At 40.6% G+C, this 18,074-nt stretch overlaps 3 protein-coding genes across 3 annotated transcripts; 1 reads left to right on the top strand and 2 right to left on the bottom strand.

Moving 5' to 3' along the window:
• Window positions 1-1,290: 1,290 nt before the first annotated feature.
• On the bottom strand, window positions 1,291-7,534 carry LOC148097132 (gem-associated protein 2-like). The gene is made up of 10 exons (XM_087833272.1): window positions 7,494-7,534; window positions 6,695-6,734; window positions 5,964-6,053; window positions 5,747-5,806; window positions 5,482-5,598; window positions 5,016-5,060; window positions 4,853-4,921; window positions 2,028-2,138; window positions 1,807-1,865; window positions 1,291-1,617 (listed from the first exon to the last, which is right to left on the bottom strand). The coding sequence occupies exons 1-10, from the start codon at window positions 7,532-7,534 to the stop codon at window positions 1,578-1,580; spliced, it is 672 nt and encodes a 223-aa protein (XP_087689398.1). The 3' UTR covers window positions 1,291-1,577.
• Window positions 7,535-8,499: 965 nt separating this feature from the next.
• Window positions 8,500-11,198, top strand: LOC148097133 (uncharacterized). Its single transcript, XM_087833053.1, has 5 exons — window positions 8,500-8,542; window positions 8,690-8,765; window positions 8,903-9,058; window positions 9,296-9,434; window positions 9,543-11,198. Exons 1-5 carry the CDS (start codon window positions 8,520-8,522, stop codon window positions 10,733-10,735), a joined length of 1,587 nt encoding a protein of 528 aa, XP_087689179.1. The 5' UTR covers window positions 8,500-8,519; the 3' UTR covers window positions 10,736-11,198.
• A 1,467-nt stretch (window positions 11,199-12,665) lies between these two features.
• LOC148097134 (gem-associated protein 2-like) lies at window positions 12,666-16,434 on the bottom strand. The gene is made up of 10 exons (XM_087833273.1): window positions 16,394-16,434; window positions 15,597-15,636; window positions 14,865-14,954; window positions 14,648-14,707; window positions 14,383-14,499; window positions 13,916-13,960; window positions 13,753-13,821; window positions 13,403-13,513; window positions 13,182-13,240; window positions 12,666-12,992 (listed from the first exon to the last, which is right to left on the bottom strand). Exons 1-10 carry the CDS (start codon window positions 16,432-16,434, stop codon window positions 12,953-12,955), a joined length of 672 nt encoding a protein of 223 aa, XP_087689399.1. The 3' UTR covers window positions 12,666-12,952.
• Between the last annotated feature and the right edge of the window lie 1,640 nt (window positions 16,435-18,074).

Consider the following 18,074-nt stretch of genomic DNA (forward strand, 5'->3'; position numbering starts at 1 on the left):
CACCAACAGTGGTTAAGTTCAAATACATGTACTACAAAGACACAATCATGCTTATTTTAATGGCGTGGAACTAAATTAGTTTTCAAGCATGTAGTTGAACCCTGAAGATGTTTGATCTAGTCAATCTCTTCTTATTTATACAGAGCCAAATCACAACAACAGCTGCCTATAGGCACCTTATATTGTAAGATAGATCCTACAATAATACATGCAGAAAAACTCAACAATGATATGACCCCCTATGAGCAAGCACTTTGGTGACAGTGGGAAGGAAAAAACTCCCTTTTAACAGGAAGAAACCATCGGCAGAACCAGGCTCAGGGAGGGGAGGGGCCATCTGCTGCGACTGGTTGCGGTGAGAGAAGGAAGAAGGGATAAAAGACAGAGATCTGGTGTATTTTGTGGGTAACCAGCCCTAAAATGCAAAACCTCATTGGGAGTGACCAACACAAGTGGAGCAAAAAAGGCAAGCCTGAGATGGTCTGGGGGTGTGCAGAGGAGGGATAGTGTATATAGTGGGTCGAGGTAGATGTTGAAGGCTGAGCTGCAAAGCAGGAGGAAATCCGGGAGACCTCACGAGAAGATTGATGGATGTAGTGAAGGAAGACCTACAGAGACATGACAATCTGTCATGTCCTACAAAACATGCAGAACTGAGCACAAACTATGCCCATGTTGTTTCATTTATTGATTTATTAGAAACGTTTTTTTAAAGTGTACCTGATTGGATTTGTCATTGCAGTATATTTGGTTCCACTGTCTATCCATGAGGAATTGTCATGTCTAAAGTCATTCTTAAACTGTCATTTTTAAAGAATCTATTTGACATGATCACAAGGGCTTGATGACCAGAAAAAGTGTAATTAGCTTGAGAAAAAAAGGCAACAAGACTTCTTTATGGTTGTGAAGATTTCTTTAACAGGGGGGGAGTTCCAGGTACTAAACACTTAGTGGGGCATTATGCCCCTGAGGGTCGTTGATACACTATTGATCACAAGTCATCTCAAGTCAAGGTGAGAGTCATTGTCACCTGGGATTAAGGATGAAACCAGTGTGTGAGGCCTTGCCCCACCCTATCATGAGCTGTTAAGGTCACTTGAGGCAATGTGTGAAGAGGGGATTAAAGCACCTGGGACTGTATTGTAGGTGGCTGATAGCTGGAGTCGTTAGCCACCACACCTGTTCAATGATGGTTGTTCACAACAGACATGGCCATAAAAATGACCTGGATGACTGAGAAGCTGCATACACATGATCAGCAATGATGTCCACACACACACACACACACCGTTTTCTTACAAATCACAGATAATAGAAAACTTTTATTTAGAGCTAAATTACACACATATAAACGCACAAAGAAAAGCATAAACCTGTTTGAAAAAAGTAGCCCTGATCCTGCTGCATTTGCTCGTAGTCCCCGCAGTCCTCTGTGCAGGTAACCAAATACCTCACAAATAAAAACAAATGTGTTTTTGTAATCCAGTCTCTTTGTTTTCAACTTGAGCTTTCACCGCAGCCAGACTTAACAATATGATCCTCCATATGTTGGTGAGGTTAAACAGATCAGGTTGGCTTCACTCCTGCTGATCTGCCAGATCATTCTGTTCAAAGTACCTGCAGTAAAAATAAAAGGAAGTAAGTATAGCTGCGTCCTCTGTACACATCCAGACAGCAATATCATGGTATCATCACCCTGAACAATTTAGACACTGGTGGTAAAAAAAACAAACAAACAAACAAAAAAACATTTAAGGGTTTTTCTCTACACAGAGTTCCATATAAGAAAAATACAGAGAACCTTACCTGGCAACAAGACAGATGAGCAGGTTGAGGGCGGGCAGTTTATCATCTTCCTGGCTGTCCTGTGAAGTCATGCAAGCAGGGTAAAGACTATCAGAGTAAATAAAATCCCATCAAATCTCAACAAAGAACGAGAAAAACATGGCCGGCTGTGGCCGTTTCAAGCATGGAGTGATAGCACATAGAGATAGTGCTTTACAGGAGATGGTAGGATTGTGGCCTACCAGCGTGCTGCGGAGCTGGGCGCATCTCCGGGCGAGCTGTCTGATGGATGAGTGAGCTTCAGGCAACAGAGGCTTTTCCAAGCAGGCCAATAAAGCATACAACCAGCGCACCTGGAACAAGTAAGTAAGTAAGTAAGTAAACTTTATTTATATAGCACCTTTCACAGACATATGTCACAAAGTGCTTTACAAGGTAAAAACATAATACAGTCATAAAATACACCATGAAAACCCTGGTCTAATTAAAAGCTTTTTGAAATAAAAATGTCTTTAGCTGCTTTTTGAAGGTCTCCACTGAGTCCAAACCCCGTAGAAATAGGGGAAGTGCATTCCACAATCTGGGTGCAACAGCTTGGAAAGATCGGTCCCCTCGGGTTTTAAAACGAGTGTGGGGGACCACTAAAAGATTTTGGTTTGCTGACCTCAGGTTACGAGTGGAGGTGTGTGTATGAATCAGATCAGCAATGTAGGGGGGTGCCTGTCTCTGTAATGCTCTAAAAGTTAAAACTAGAATTTTAAAATGGAACCTGAATCTGATTGGTAGCCAGTGCAGCGACTTTAACACAGGGGTCATATGAGCACCCTTGTTCGAGCGGGTCAGTAGCCTCGCTGCAGAGTTTTGAACAACCTGTAGGCGGGATAGCCCTTTCATGTTTAGACACGTAAACAGGCTGTTACAGTAGTCAAGTCTTGTAGAGATAAAAGCATGTATTATCATCTCGAGTTCACTTGTTGACACGATGGATCTAAGTTTAGAAATGTTCCTCAGGTGAAAAAAGCAGGTTCTTACTGTCTGATTTAGATGTCCCTCCAAAGAAAAAGCTTCATCAAAAATGACACCCAAGTTTCTAAGGTTATGTTTCTGGGAGGAACCTAAGTCACCCAGTCGCCGTTTAATATCAGGTATTGCACTGCCTGGTGCAATAATCAAAGTTTCTGTTTTGTCTGGGTTTAGCTGTAAGCAGTTATTGTTCAACCATTGTTTAATGTTGGTTAAACAGTCAATCAGATTGGAGAGCTTATGAGCTTCAGCAGGCTTAAACGAATAATATAGCTGAATATCGTCAGCAAAAAGATGGTAAGATACTTCAGGAAACTGCTGTATTATCTGACTTAAAGGAAGAATGTATATTAAAAACAGAATAGGTCCCAGCACAGAGCCCTGAGGAACTCCACACAACAACTCTGTAGATTCCGACATGATCTGGTTTGCAGACACACTAAAACTCCTTTCAGATATATAAGATGAAAACCAGTCTAAAACAGAGCCAGACATCCCAACCAGGTCTCTCAGTCTGTTTATCAGGATGGTATGGTTGACTGTATCAAAGGCTGAGGTAAGGTCTAACAAGACTAGGACTGTGTATTCTCCGGAGTCTGCTGACATCATAATATCATTAGTTACTTTCAGTAGTGCTGTCTCAGTGGAATGCAATTTACGGAACCCAGATTGAAAACGGTCATGGATGTTATATTTCTCCAAGTATGCCGTAAGGTGGACAGCTACTGCCTTCTCAAGGAGTTTTGACATAAATGGGAGTTTGGAGATAGGTCTTAAATTTTGAAGTAGTGTTGGGTCCAGGTTGGGTTTTTTGAGCCTTGGTTCCACAATGGCATGTTTAAAAATGCTGGGGAACACCCCAGTCTGAAGAGAAACATTAAAAAGGTTCACAACCCAAGGACCAATGGTGTCAAAGGCATTAATAAAAAGCTTAGTGGGGATAATGTCTGAGGGGCTTGAGGATGGCTTCATTTTGTCAACCAGGGCTGCTATTTCCTCATATGTTACAGTTGTAAAAGTTGACCAGGAGTACAAAGGGAGTGCCTGACTCGGAGAACAAGAAAGCTTTGGGGAAATTTTAGCATTGACGTCGTTAATCTTATCAACAAAAAATCGGAGGAGTTTATTACTATCTACTTTAGAGTGTACATCTAAAGGTACCACATCTGGGGAGACAATAGCACTAACTTTGTCAAAAAGAAACTTGGGATTTCTCTTGTTTTTTGTTATGAGCCTAGAAAAATATTCAGATCTAACAGTTTTCACTGTGTCATTTAAGGAGAGCATGAGATCTCGAAGATGGAGCCTGTGTACGTCAAGTTTGGTTTTCTTCCATAGTCGTTCTATTTTGCGGCATATTCTCCTTAAGTTTAAGATAGTCTCATTTATCCAAGGGCATGTCTTCTTTTGTAAAGCTGAGCTTGTTTTAATAGGTGCCACTTGATCCAAAATGGATGTGCATTCCCTATTAAAAGACTGAATAAGAACATTTACATCTTTTCCGGTAAAAAGTGGAGACCTGTCAAACATAATGGAGAACCTCTCAGCAGTAGTCTCAGTTATTATGCGTCTATGAGTTTTTAACTTCACAGGCGTCTGTTTAGAGCTAAAATTAAGTTCAACAAAGATACAGTTATGGTCACTCAAATGTACATCCTCAGCAAACACATTGCCAATGTTGAGGCCCAAGGAAAAAACAAGGTCCAAGGTATGGCCTTTTAAATGGGTTGGACCAGAGACATGTTGGACAAAGTTAAAAGACTCAGATATAGATAGAAGTTCAGCTGCAGAGTTAGATGAGGCATCATCAATATGAAGATAGACTGCAAACTCAAGTATTTCACAATAACTGCAGCCAATAAACCATCACCTTCTATATCTGAAACATAAGACAGAAGCTGAAGGAATGTTTGGTTTCATGATATCTGTGCAGAATGCATTCATAGTCAGCTCATATCTATCTTGAATGCAACACAGGATGACTATAAATGCGTGTGGAGTTCGGAACCAGCATAAAAATGTGGCGCTAATACATCAAACTCACCAACTGTGGAACAAATTCTCGTTCCTTGAACCAGCCGATGAGGATTTCCAACACCATCAGCACTGTGGACTGTAGACAGGTGGGAAAACACAAACACACACATCTTCTAATCAGGCTTTGACTGGTTTAGAACATCTTGAATGTCTATAGAGGGATCGTTTACCTGGTTTAGCCTGCTGATGATGCTTAGGAAGGGAGGGAACCCCATCTGAACAGATAGAGAGATGCTGAGGTAAATAGAGCAGTCCACATTTTGGATCTGAAAAGTAATGCCGATGTTGAAGTGCTTTCACTCTAAATAAAAACACTTCCGTTTACATAGAAATCTGTGGAAAAATGGCCCACAACTCCCTGATGACTCAGTCACTAGTTTCAGCTCACACTGAATACAACATGAAGTGATTTTTTTTTAATTTTTGGCATTATCAGGAAGACTTTCAATCACAGGTTGTTACTTGTAAGTGTGTGGTTTCAGGTCCAGTTTCAGTGCTCAGTTGGAGGCTTTGTGACAAAACCTCATTAACCAATGGGTGATAGATGTGACCGACAACTTCTTTACTGTCAAAAAATCTTACAGATTGTATTCATGATGACACAAAACATTGAGATCTAGCCATCACATATATAACCTTGCTATAGTCCAGTGCTGGCTCTGGTTCTGCATCTATGTGGGAGGATGAAGTGCCCAGATAGACCTTCTCTCCTAAACAAAACCTCTTCCAACCCTCCTCATCCGTTAGCTTTGGCTGTAACATACAAATACGAGCATACATAAAATTTTAATATAAATTCTGTTTTTAAGTTTGCCTCTTGGAGAAAGACAAAGTATTTATTTGGTTATTAGAGGAAAGCATTGCATGCTGAAGCATTAAAATTTACACATTATCACATTACCATCAGCACGTTGTCATCTAGAGTCTGGCTGGTCCAGTGTTTCCTGTGCCTTGTGATACTCTAAAGGAAAAAAAATGTTGTAAATGTAAACAAAAGTTCAGAAATTGTCAAATATCCATTTGTACAAATTTGTGCGGATTTGGACCTACAAAAGGTTTTATTGAATTCTGTTAAGCTGTGCTATTGTATAATATCATAACAGCAAAAAGGCTCTTACCTGTCTGACTTCAGAGAAATTGCTGACTTGTTGTTGTTGCCATCTTAGACTTGGGGAGAAACCCACTGGAGCAGCATGACACCCTGCCACCTAAAAACCAGAAAACAACCCCAAAAAAATGTAACTGAGAAATAATCAGAACAGATGAAGCATTACTGAAATGTATTTTGTTTTATTTTGTATAGCATCTTCTTTTCTTTGCTAAATGAACTTCTGTATACTGTTAACATGATCAACGTAAAAATTGAACGCAGCACAACATTTTTCAGAGCCTATCATTCATTTCTAACTGTGCAGTGAAAACTATGAAAAGATATTTAGAAAGATTCAGTTGTTCAGAAGTTTCCATCCACTCATCGTGGGTATGAATGTTTTGACCCTTTGTGGATTACAGAAAATCAAAAGTAAATTAAAACTTGTGCACCCAATTCTTGTTTTTCAAGGTTATTGAAGTGAATGCTTTAAAATCATTCCATCCTGAAAAAAATGAAAAATTCAAAGAAATCATTTAAAAGCCCAACATTATGAGGACATTCACGCCCATGATGAGTTGGACTGACTGCTCACATCAAGGTAAAAATACTTGAAATACTTTGATTTGCAGACACCACAGAGTAACAAAGCTAATGAACCCTCTCACTATCAAGGTCAGGGCTTTGTAATTTCCTTTAATTTGTCATACATCTGCAGCATCAACCGGTCTCAATACATTTGCCTCTCAGTTTACTCACAGATGCATTCACTGTTTGCTTCTTCCTTAGTTTAACCCATCTCGAAAAAAAAGAGCTTTAGATTTTCAACTTTAGTGTGTGATCTGAAAAGTATGTACAACAGTACTTCACCCCCCCCCGCCCCCGCCCCCCTCTTCCACATTGTATTAAATGTGAGATTTGGCGTCACGTCACTTCTTAAATAAGCCTTGTTTTGAAGGTTTGAACTGGTTTGTTGCTGGTTACAGAATGCAAGGCGTAGTTTATGACCATTTGTACAATAGCACACTTATAATCATATTGATTCCATCAGTTAGACATTAAAAGGGGGAATTGTTGTGCTTTTCTTTTTTCATATTAACGGCTATGGGGAAGTTAATTATCAGAAGCAGAAACTATATAACTTTCACTAAGTAAGTAGCTTGGTTTACAAACTGTAATGGACTGAGAAGCTGCCCCATTTTGCAGGATAATTTGCCTTGGGTGTTTTGTTTTGTTTTTAAATGTGAACCATCCACACCCACTATAGCCAAGTCCAAGAACAAAAACATAGAGTTGGAGATAAATGTTAATCACATTTGTCTATGATGTTTTTATCATTCAGTCTGTAAAGGAACCACTGGTGTTTCAGTTAAATGTTCAAAGAGGGTTTGAAAATGGTTGTTTTTGTCTTGATGCATGCTCAATCGTTCAAGTAATTAAATCCCAGGAAGTTGATTGTTCATCAGGGCGTTGTTTTTAGTGGGCGAAACTTTTGCCCGCTCATTCAAGTGATTTAATATGCAAAGTGCTATGACCACTTAAGGACAATGAAACTGACCTCGGGGCCCATTGTTGGTCCTTAACGGTAGTTTCGATCATTATGCAAATAAACAGTTTAAAAGGTTGGGGAAACCTATGGTCAGCTCAGTCTGAGCTCAGTCACTTGGATGAGTGAAGCATTTCTCCGACTGAAAACGACACGTCCAGATGAACAGAATCAGCTTTCTTGGAGTTTCTTTGTGTCTCTCCAAAAAAAGGTAGAATAAATTATTTTATTTAAATTTTATTTAAAAATTCAGTCTGTGCATTTCTAAAGTTTTCCTCTTTGTCCTCTCACAGACGCAGTCTCTCAGACATGGGAAGCGGCGGCCCTCCTGCCAAGCAAAGGGACATCGAAGGAGCCCTGCTAAGGTGAGATCTCGACTTGAAATATAATATAGTGATTGGGTAGTTTCTAGTTTTGGAGCTTGTGTAACACATTTTACCTGAAACCCTTCATTAATATTAAGATTATTTAACAAGCGTGAGAAAATATGGTTCTTGTTTGGGGGGGGGGGGGGTATTTCTGCACATGTAAATTTAAGTAAGTAAAATTTATTTATATAGCGCTTTTCACAGATAAAAATCACAAAGTGCTTTACAACACAGGAAATGGGAATATAAAAACAATATAACAGTAAATAAAACAATGTAAAACAATAAAACTATAAAACAGCATAAGAAGAGGCATTATTTTTAATTAATTCTCAGCTTTCTGTAAGTTTTTTTCCTTGTCTTGATTTCAAAGTACCATCTCTTATGAGTATTTGATCTTTGTGTGGCTGCAGGCTGGCAGGGGACCAGAGGGCCAGGAGGGACATGCGTCACGACAGCAACGCCGAGGATAACGATGATGTCAAAAAGGTAATTTTGTCAAAAACACTTGATCAGTATTTGCTTTCTCACAGTGGATTCTTTTTTCCTGCTTTGAAGTAATAAAAATCCTAACATTTGCTTCTTGTCCTTCCTTCAGCCGGCGTTGCAGTCGTCTGTAGTAGCTACCTCCAAAGAGAGAACGTGCCGAGATCTCATTCAGGACCAAACCATGGATGAGAGGGGCAAACAGAGGTAGCTCTTAAACTCTAGATTTACATTCAGAGTTGGTTACTAAATAGCCTGAGCCATGATTGGTTTAATTTCATCTGGCAAATGGCAAATCGTGTCTACAGCTGAGATTTAAGTGTGTGATGGTGTTGTTTGTGTTGTCTTGGTCAGGAATCGGCGCATGTTCGGCCTGCTCATGGGGACCCTGCAGAAATTCAAGCAGGAGTCAAATGTCTCTTCAGAAAAGGTGAGGAATAGATTCATCTTTTGCTTGGTTATGAGAACAGTATTTTTTGAAAATATGGGTTTCTGTGTTGATGAGGTCATAAATTCCATGATTTTGTTTTCTTGTTCTGCTTCATATTTCTGTTTATCATCCTGCAGCAAAAGCGGCGTTCTGAGATTGAGCAGAAGCTCGAGGTTCAGGCTGAGGCTGAGAGAAAGAAGGTGGAGAATGAAAAGAGGGAGCTGTTTGAGGAGAGGAGAGCCAAGCAGACAGAGTTGAGACTTCTGGAGCAGAAAGTGGAATTGGCTCAGTTGGTAAGACGGCGTATTTGTTTGAAAGTGGGACTAGCATGAAAGTGGCTGAGTTTTGTTTATTTTTAATGAAACTGGACTTACTGATTCGGCCAAACTAAACGTCTATTTCATTTATCACTGCTTAATTCTCACACCAGATTGTAACTTGATAAACATCTAATTTAATACGTTAGTCTGATTTTGTAGCTAGAATGATTGGAAATGTAAAATTTTTTCTTTTCTTTTCCCCATCCAAAGCAAGAGGAGTGGACCAGCCACAATAATCACCTGGTGAAATACATTCGCACAAAGACCAAGCCTCATATCTTCTACCTGCCTGGAAAAATGTGCTCCGCAACACAGAAACTCCTCGATGAATCCACCAAGAAACTAAATGGTGAGTGGGAATTTATTTTTGGAAGTGCACTGACAGTGTTGTGGCGGTGTTATATACTCACAGGGGTCTGTCTACTAAATAACATGAGGATTTTTTTTTTCTCAACAGCTGTATTTGAAGAGAGGCGTGAGGCTTTTGCTGAACACCTCAGCAAGATGGAGTCGCGTCCCCGGCGACAACTAAACCGCGAACAGGACGGCAACACAGCGGCAACAGGGACGGAGCAGCCGGAGGAGGGTAAGCCAGCAGGTCAGGTAGTCAAGGTGACAGGTAATAAGGGCAATGTAGAGATGGAAGAAGAGGAGGAGGAAGATGAGGAGGAGGAAAGGGAAAAGGAGAGGGATAGAAAGGTGACAGAGAAGGAGGAAATGGAGGAAGGGGAGAAGGAAGTGTCTAAGAAGGTAGAGGAAGAGGAGGAAGGGATGGAGTTAAGTGAGGAGAAGCGGGAAGGGGAGGATCAGAAGGAGAAGGGAGACAAAGAGGGTAGTCCAGAGTCAGAGGAGATGGAGGTAGAGCAGGCGGTAGAGGAGGAGGACAGGGGTAAGGATGTAGGGGTAGAGATGGAACGTAAGCAGGGGCCCACAGATCTCCAGGACAGCAAGCCCTCTGAACCAGCTGTAAGCAGCCAGGAAGCCGAAAACACCAGCCATCAGCCCGAGCCCAGCCACGCTGCTGAGGAACCAGCAGCAGAGTCTCCTGTGAGCCATGGGGCATCTAAAACCCCAGAACCCCAGTCAGCCCCTAGTGTGCCTGCACAAGTGTCCACAGTCCCTGGCTCTACGGTCCAGGACTCCACAGTTGACAGACAGGCAGTGGAGGAGAAATCCCAGGAGGAACCCCCACAAAAACTACCTGCTTCCCAGGAGGTCCCTGTTACTGCCCCAGCTAAGGAGGACGGCGGCAGAGGGAGAAAGAAGGAAAAGGAATCGAGGAAAGGCCGCAGTCGCAGTAACAGCTCTTCCTCTTCATCCTCTGGCTCCTCCTCCAGCGGAAGTTCCTCTTCCTCCTCCGGGTCCAGCCGCTCCTCCTCATCTTCTTCCTCCTCCTCATCCTCATCATCCAACAGCAGCAGCCGTAGCCGCAGCCGAGACAACGGCAAACGCAAGAGGAGGCCCTCAGATAGAGACAGGAAGAAGGGAGACGAGAGGCGAAGCCACAAGAGAGGAGGGAGTGGCGGAGGAGGGAGGGACTCGAGGGGATCGAAGGAGAGGAGGAAGAGGAGGAGCGAGGAAGGAAGGGGCAGGTCGTCCCGCAGCGATAGGGAGCATAAAGATAGAGACAGGAAGGACAAGCGACGCTAATCTGGTTCTTATTCAGCTTCTGTAAAAACTGATGGAAAATAAGCTTCCAACTCTTTACTTCCAACATTAATTGTTTCCTCATAAAATAGTTTTGACATCAGGGGGTCTGCTGGTGGCTAGTTCCTCCATCTTTAACTTGGAGGCAAAAGAGTCCATCTCTAATTGAACCCCTTAAACAGTAAAGGTGTAAATTCCAAATGATTTATCCTTAGTCTCAGATTTGGTCTTTACACAGGCCTTTGACACAGTGAAGAAGGTTGTGAATGTTCTTTTTCATCTTAAGCATGATGAAGAGGCTGGGCTCTTGATGGTTATGGTAGACGTGGTCATTCACATACATTACTTTTGTTTCGTGTTGTTGTGACAACGCTGTTTATTCCCATTTATTTCCACTGTTTTCAACAATGTCAAGTGTGATTTGCTCAAATACTGGATTGAAACTTTTTGCTGGGGGTGGGGTTAATGACTGATCATCTGCTTCAAAATAAAGTTGAAGTAGTAAAAATATGCTTGTTTGTGTGAATTCTTATTTTTGTTGCTTTTATTTATTTTTAATACATCACACTTTTCACTTCATTGCACAGTTCAGGCAAAAAAGATCTTCAAAATGCAAGTTATACTTTCCTAAGGATGTGCGAAGCACCAACAGTGGTTAAGTTCAAATACATGTACTACAAAGACACAATCATGCTTATTTTAATGGCGTGGAACTAAATTAGTTTTCAAGCATGTAGTTGAACCCTGAAGATGTTTGATCTAGTCAATCTCTTCTTATTTATACAGAGCCAAATCACAACAACAGCTGCCTATAGGCACCTTATATTGTAAGATAGATCCTACAATAATACATGCAGAAAAACTCAACAATGATATGACCCCCTATGAGCAAGCACTTTGGTGACAGTGGGAAGGAAAAAACTCCCTTTTAACAGGAAGAAACCATCGGCAGAACCAGGCTCAGGGAGGGGAGGGGCCATCTGCTGCGACTGGTTGCGGTGAGAGAAGGAAGAAGGGATAAAAGACAGAGATCTGGTGTATTTTGTGGGTAACCAGCCCTAAAATGCAAAACCTCATTGGGAGTGACCAACACAAGTGGAGCAAAAAAGGCAAGCCTGAGATGGTCTGGGGGTGTGCAGAGGAGGGATAGTGTATATAGTGGGTCGAGGTAGATGTTGAAGGCTGAGCTGCAAAGCAGGAGGAAATCCGGGAGACCTCACGAGAAGATTGATGGATGTAGTGAAGGAAGACCTACAGAGACATGACAATCTGTCATGTCCTACAAAACATGCAGAACTGAGCACAAACTATGCCCATGTTGTTTCATTTATTGATTTATTAGAAACGTTTTTTTAAAGTGTACCTGATTGGATTTGTCATTGCAGTATATTTGGTTCCACTGTCTATCCATGAGGAATTGTCATGTCTAAAGTCATTCTTAAATTGTCATTTTTAAAGAATCTATTTGACATGATCACAAGGGCTTGATGACCAGAAAAAGTGTAATTAGCTTGAGAAAAGAAGGCAACAAGACTTCTTTATGGTTGTGAAGATTTCTTTAACAGGGGGGGAGTTCCAGGTACTAAACACTTAGTGGGGCATTATGCCCCTGAGGGTCGTTGATACACTATTGATCACAAGTCATCTCAAGTCAAGGTGAGAGTCATTGTCACCTGGGATTAAGGATGAAACCAGTGTGTGAGGCCTTGCCCCACCCTATCATGAGCTGTTAAGGTCACTTGAGGCAATGTGTGAAGAGGGGATTAAAGCACCTGGGACTGTATTGTAGGTGGCTGATAGCTGGAGTCGTTAGCCACCACACCTGTTCAATGATGGTTGTTCACAACAGACATGGCCATAAAAATGACCTGGATGACTGAGAAGCTGCATACACATGATCAGCAATGATGTCCACACACACACACACACACCGTTTTCTTACAAATCACAGATAATAGAAAACTTTTATTTAGAGCTAAATTACACACATATAAACGCACAAAGAAAAGCATAAACCTGTTTGAAAAAAGTAGCCCTGATCCTGCTGCATTTGCTCGTAGTCCCCGCAGTCCTCTGTGCAGGTAACCAAATACCTCACAAATAAAAACAAATGTGTTTTTGTAATCCAGTCTCTTTGTTTTCAACTTGAGCTTTCACCGCAGCCAGACTTAACAATATGATCCTCCATATGTTGGTGAGGTTAAACAGATCAGGTTGGCTTCACTCCTGCTGATCTGCCAGATCATTCTGTTCAAAGTACCTGCAGTAAAAATAAAAGGAAGTAAGTATAACTGCATCCTCTGTACACATCCAGACAGCAATATCATGGTATCGTCACCCTGAACAATTTAGACACTGGTGGTAAAAAAACAAACAAACAAACAAAAAAACATTTAAGGGTTTTTTCTTTACACAGAGTTCCATATAAGAAAAATACAGAGAACCTTACCTGGCAACAAGACAGATGAGCAGGTTGAGGGCGGGCAGTTTATCATCTTCCTGGCTGTCCTGTGAAGTCATGCAAGCAGGGAAAAGACTATCAGAGTAAATAAAATCCCATCAAATCTCAACAAAGAACGAGAAAAACATGGCCGGCTGTGGCCGTTTCAAGCATGGAGTGATAGCACATAGAGATAGTGCTTTACAGGAGATGGTAGGATTGTGGCCTACCAGCGTGCTGCGGAGCTGGGCGCATCTCCGGGCGAGCTGTCTGATGGATGAGTGAGCTTCAGGCAACAGAGGCTTTTCCAAGCAGGCCAATAAAGCATACAACCAGCGCCCCTGGAACAAGAAGATAGACTGCAAACTCAAGTATTTCACAATAACTGCAGCCAATAAACCATCACCTTCTATATCTGAAACATAAGGCAGAAGCTGAAGAAATGTTTGGTTTCATGATATCTGTGCAGAATGCATTCATAGTCAGCTCATATCTATCTTGAATGCAACACAGGATGACTATAAATGTGTGTGGAGTTCGGAACCAGCATAAAAATGTGGCGCTAATACATCAAACTCACCAACTGTGGAACAAATTCTCGTTCCTCGAACCAGCCGATGAGGATTTCCAACACCATCAGCACTGTGGACTGTAGACAGGTGGGGAAACACAAACACACACATCTTCTAATCAGGCTTTGACTGGTTTAGAACATCTTGAATGTCTATAGAGGGATCGTTTACCTGGTTTAGCCTGCTGATGATGCTTAGGAAGGGAGGGAACCCCATCTGAACAGACAGAGAGATGCTGAGGTAAATAGAGCAGTACACATTTTGGATCTGAAAAGTAATCCTGATGCTGAAGTGCTTTCACTCTAAATAAAAACACTTCCGTTTACATAGAAATCTGTGGAAAAATAGCCCACAACTCCCTGATGACTCAGTCACTAGTTTCAGCTCACACTGAATACAACATGAAGTGATTTTTTATTTTATTTTTGGCATTATCAGGAAGACTTTCAATCACAGGCTGTTACTTGTAAGTGTGTGGTTTCAGGTCCAGTTTCAGTGCTCAGTTGGAGGCTTTGCGACAAAACCTCATTAACCAATGGGTGATAGATGTGACCGACAACTTCTTTACTGTCAAAAAATCTTACAGATTGTATTCATGATGACACAAAACATTGAGATCTAGCCATTACATATATAACCTTGCTATAGTCCAGTGCTGGCTCTGGTTCTGCATCTGTGTGGGAGGATGAAGTGCCCAGATAGACCTTCTCTCCTAAACAAAACCTCTTCCAACCCTCCTCATCCGTTAGCTTTGGCTGTAACATACAAATACGAGCATACATAAAATTTTAATATAAATTCTGTTTTTAAGTTTGCCTCTTGGAGAAAGACAAAGTATTTATTTGGTTATTAGAGGAAAGCATTGCATGCTGAAGCATTAAAATTTACACATTATCACATTACCATCAGCACGTTGTCATCTAGAGTCTGGCTGGTCCAGCGTTTCCTGTGCCTTGTGATACTCTATAGGAAAAAAAATGTTGTAAATGTAAACAAAAGTTCATAAATTGTCAAATATCCATTTGTACAAATTTGTGTGGATTTGGACCTACAAAAAGTTTTAGTGAATTCTGTTAAGCTGTGCTATTGTATAATATCATAACAGCAAAAAGGCTCTTACCTGTCTGACTTCAGAGAAATTGCTGACTTGTTGTTGTTGCCATCTTAGACTTGGGGAGAAACCCACTGGAGCAGCATGACACCCTGCTACCTAAAAACCAGAAAACAACCCCAAAAAAAATGTAACTGAGAAATAATCAGAACAGATGAAGCATTACTGAAATGTATTTTGTTTTATTTTGTATAGCATCTTCTTTTTTTTGCTAAATGAACTTCTGTATACTGTTAACATGATCAACGTAAAAATTGAACGCAGCACAACATTTTTCAGAGCCTATCATTCATTTCTAACTGTGCAGTGAAAACTATGAAAAGATATTTAGAAAGATTCAGTTGTTCAGAAGTTTCCATCCACTCATCGTGGGTATGAATGTTTTGACCCTTTGTGGATTACAGAAAATCAAAAGTAAATTAAAACTTGTGCACCCAATTCTTGTTTTTCAAGGTTATTGAAGTGAATGCTTTAAAATCATTCCATCCTGAAAAAAATGAAAAATTCAAAGAAATCATTTAAAAGCCCAACATTATGAGGACATTCACGCCCATGATGAGTTGGACTGACTGCTCACATCAAGGTAAAAATACTTGAAATACTTTGATTTGCAGACACCACAGAGTAACAAAGCTAATGAACCCTCTCACTATCAAGGTCAGGGCTTTGTAATTTCCTTTAATTTGTCATACATCTGCAGCATCAACCGGTCTCAATACATTTGCCTCTCAGTTTACTCACAGATGCATTCACTGTTTGCTTCTTCCTTAGTTTAACCCATCTCGAAAAAAAAGAGCTTTAGATTTTCAACTTTACTGTGTGATCTGAAAAGTATGTACAACAGTACTTCACCCCCCCGCCCCCGCCCCCCTCTTCCACATTGTATTAAATGTGAGATTTGGCGTCACGTCACTTCTTAAATAAGCCTTGTTTTGAAGGTTTGAACTGGTTTGTTGCTGGTTACAGAATGCAAGGCGTAGTTTATGACCATTTGTACAATAGCACACTTATAATCATATTGATTCCATCAGTTAGACATTAAAAGGGGGAATTGTTGTGCTTTTCTTTTTTCATATTAACGGCTATGGGGAAGTTAATTATCAGAAGCAGAAACTATATAACTTTCACTAAGTAAGTAGCTTGGTTTACAAACTGTAATGGACTGAGAAGCTGCCCCATTTTGCAGGATAATTTGCCTTGGGTGTTTTGTTTTGTTTTTAAATGTGAACCATCCACACCCACTATAGCCAAGTCCAAGAACAAAAACATAGAGTTGGAGATAAATGTTAATCACATTTGTCTATGATGTTTTTATCATTCAGTCTGTAAAGGAACCACTGGTGTTTCAGTTAAATGTTCAAAGAGGGTTTGAAAATGGTTGTTTTTGTCTTGATGCATGCTCAATCGTCCAAGTAATTAAATCCCAGGAAGCTGATTGTTCATCAGGGTGTTGTTTTTAGTGGGCGAAACTTTTGCCCGCTCATTCAAGTGATTTAATATGCAAAGTGCTATGACCACTTAAGGACAATGAAACTGACTTCAGGGCCCATTGTTGGTCCTTAACGGTAGTTTCAGTCATTATGCAAATAAACAGTTTAAAAGGTTGGGGAAACCTATGGTCAGCTCAGTCTGAGCTCAGTCACTTGGATGAGTGAAGCATTTCTGCGACTGAAAACGACACGTCCAGATGAACAGAATCAGCTTTCTTGGAGTTTCTTTGTGTCTCTCCAAAAAAAGGTAGAATAAATTATTTTATTTAAATTTTATTTAAAAATTCAGTCTGTGCATTTCTAAAGTTTTCCTCTTTGTCCTCTCACAGACGCAGTCTCTCAGACATGGGAAGCGGCGGCCCTCCTGCCAAGCAAAGGGACATCGAAGGAGCCCTGCTAAGGTGAGATCTCGACTTGAAATATAATATAGTGATTGGGTAGTTTCTAGTTTTGGAGCTTGTGTAACACATTTTACCTGAAACCCTTCATTAATATTAAGATTATTTAACAAGCGTGAGAAAATATGGTTCTTGTTTGGGGGGGGGGGGGGTATTTCTGCACATGTAAATTTAAGTAAGTAAAATTTATTTATATAGCGCTTTTCACAGATAAAAATCACAAAGTGCTTTACAACACAGGAAATGGGAATATAAAAACAATATAACAGTAAATAAAACAATGTAAAACAATAAAACTATAAAACAGCATAAGAAGAGGCATTATTTTTAATTAATTCTCAGCTTTCTGTAAGTTTTTTTCCTTGTCTTGATTTCAAAGTACCATCTCTTATGAGTATTTGATCTTTGTGTGGCTGCAGGCTGGCAGGGGACCAGAGGGCCAGGAGGGACATGCGTCACGACAGCAACGCCGAGGATAACGATGATGTCAAAAAGGTAATTTTGTCAAAAACACTTGATCAGTATTTGCTTTCTCACAGTGGATTCTTTTTTCCTGCTTTGAAGTAATAAAAATCCTAACATTTGCTTCTTGTCCTTCCTTCAGCCGGCGTTGCAGTCGTCTGTAGTAGCTACCTCCAAAGAGAGAACGTGCCGAGATCTCATTCAGGACCAAACCATGGATGAGAGGGGCAAACAGAGGTAGCTCTTAAACTCTAGATTTACATTCAGAGTTGGTTACTAAATAGCCTGAGCCATGATTGGTTTAATTTCATCTGGCAAATGGCAAATCGTGTCTACAGCTGAGATTTAAGTGTGTGATGGTGTTGTTTGTGTTGTCTTGGTCAGGAATCGGCGCATGTTCGGCCTGCTCATGGGGACCCTGCAGAAATTCAAGGAGGAGTCAAATGTCTCTTCAGAAAAGGTGAGGAATAGATTCATATTTTGCTTGTTTTTTTTTTTTTGTTTGTTTGGTTTTTTTTGTGTCCCGTTTGGATCTTTAGCCATCAGAATTGTTGTCTTAAGGCCAAGAAGGATGCCAAGCGGATTTATTTTACCAAGTGGATCATCATGGCCTTGGTCCATTTGATTGACCTTTATTATAATTATGAATTTATTTTATTTTCGGTTGCTACAAATGGGACAGATATGACTGGGGGATAGGACAGGGAGAAAGAATGAAAGAAAGAGAGGGAGAGAAAGAAAACCAGAGGGGAGAAGAGATGGTGAGAAAGGGGAGAAGAAAGAAAGAAAAACAAACAAAACACCTGGATCACCTGTATGGAGAAAAAAAAAAACAGAAGAGAAAGCAAACAAAAAAAAGAGCAACATAA

This window comes from Neolamprologus brichardi, chromosome 19, assembly GCF_056152115.1.
Source record: "Neolamprologus brichardi isolate AB-2024 chromosome 19, ASM5615211v1, whole genome shotgun sequence".
Taxonomy (NCBI): Eukaryota; Metazoa; Chordata; class Actinopteri; order Cichliformes; family Cichlidae; genus Neolamprologus; species Neolamprologus brichardi.

What these genes read in the sequence shown, in the direction of transcription:
- LOC148097133 (XM_087833053.1), top strand. Translation starts at nt 8,520, where the DNA reads ATGGATGAGAGGGGCAAACAGAG. An exon ending in GATGAGAGGGGCAAACAGAG is followed by an intron (nt 8,543 to 8,689) that starts GTAGCTCTTAAA and finishes TGTCTTGGTCAG; the next exon opens with GAATCGGCGCATGTTCGGCC. An exon ending in AAGTGGAATTGGCTCAGTTG is followed by an intron (nt 9,059 to 9,295) that starts GTAAGACGGCGT and finishes CCCCATCCAAAG; the next exon opens with CAAGAGGAGTGGACCAGCCA.
- LOC148097134 (XM_087833273.1), bottom strand. Translation starts at nt 16,434, where the DNA reads ATGACTGAAACTACCGTTAAGGACCAACAATGGGCCCTGAA. An exon ending in TAGATGACAACGTGCTGATG is followed by an intron (nt 14,500 to 14,647) that starts GTAATGTGATAA and finishes TGTATGTTACAG; the next exon opens with CCAAAGCTAACGGATGAGGA. An exon ending in CCCAGCTCCGCAGCACGCTG is followed by an intron (nt 13,241 to 13,402) that starts GTAGGCCACAAT and finishes ATGACTTCACAG; the next exon opens with GACAGCCAGGAAGATGATAA.
- LOC148097132 (XM_087833272.1), bottom strand. Translation starts at nt 7,534, where the DNA reads ATGATCGAAACTACCGTTAAGGACCAACAATGGGCCCCGAG. An exon ending in TAGATGACAACGTGCTGATG is followed by an intron (nt 5,599 to 5,746) that starts GTAATGTGATAA and finishes TGTATGTTACAG; the next exon opens with CCAAAGCTAACGGATGAGGA. An exon ending in GAGAATTTGTTCCACAGTTG is followed by an intron (nt 2,139 to 4,852) that starts GTGAGTTTGATG and finishes TACTTGTTCCAG; the next exon opens with GTGCGCTGGTTGTATGCTTT.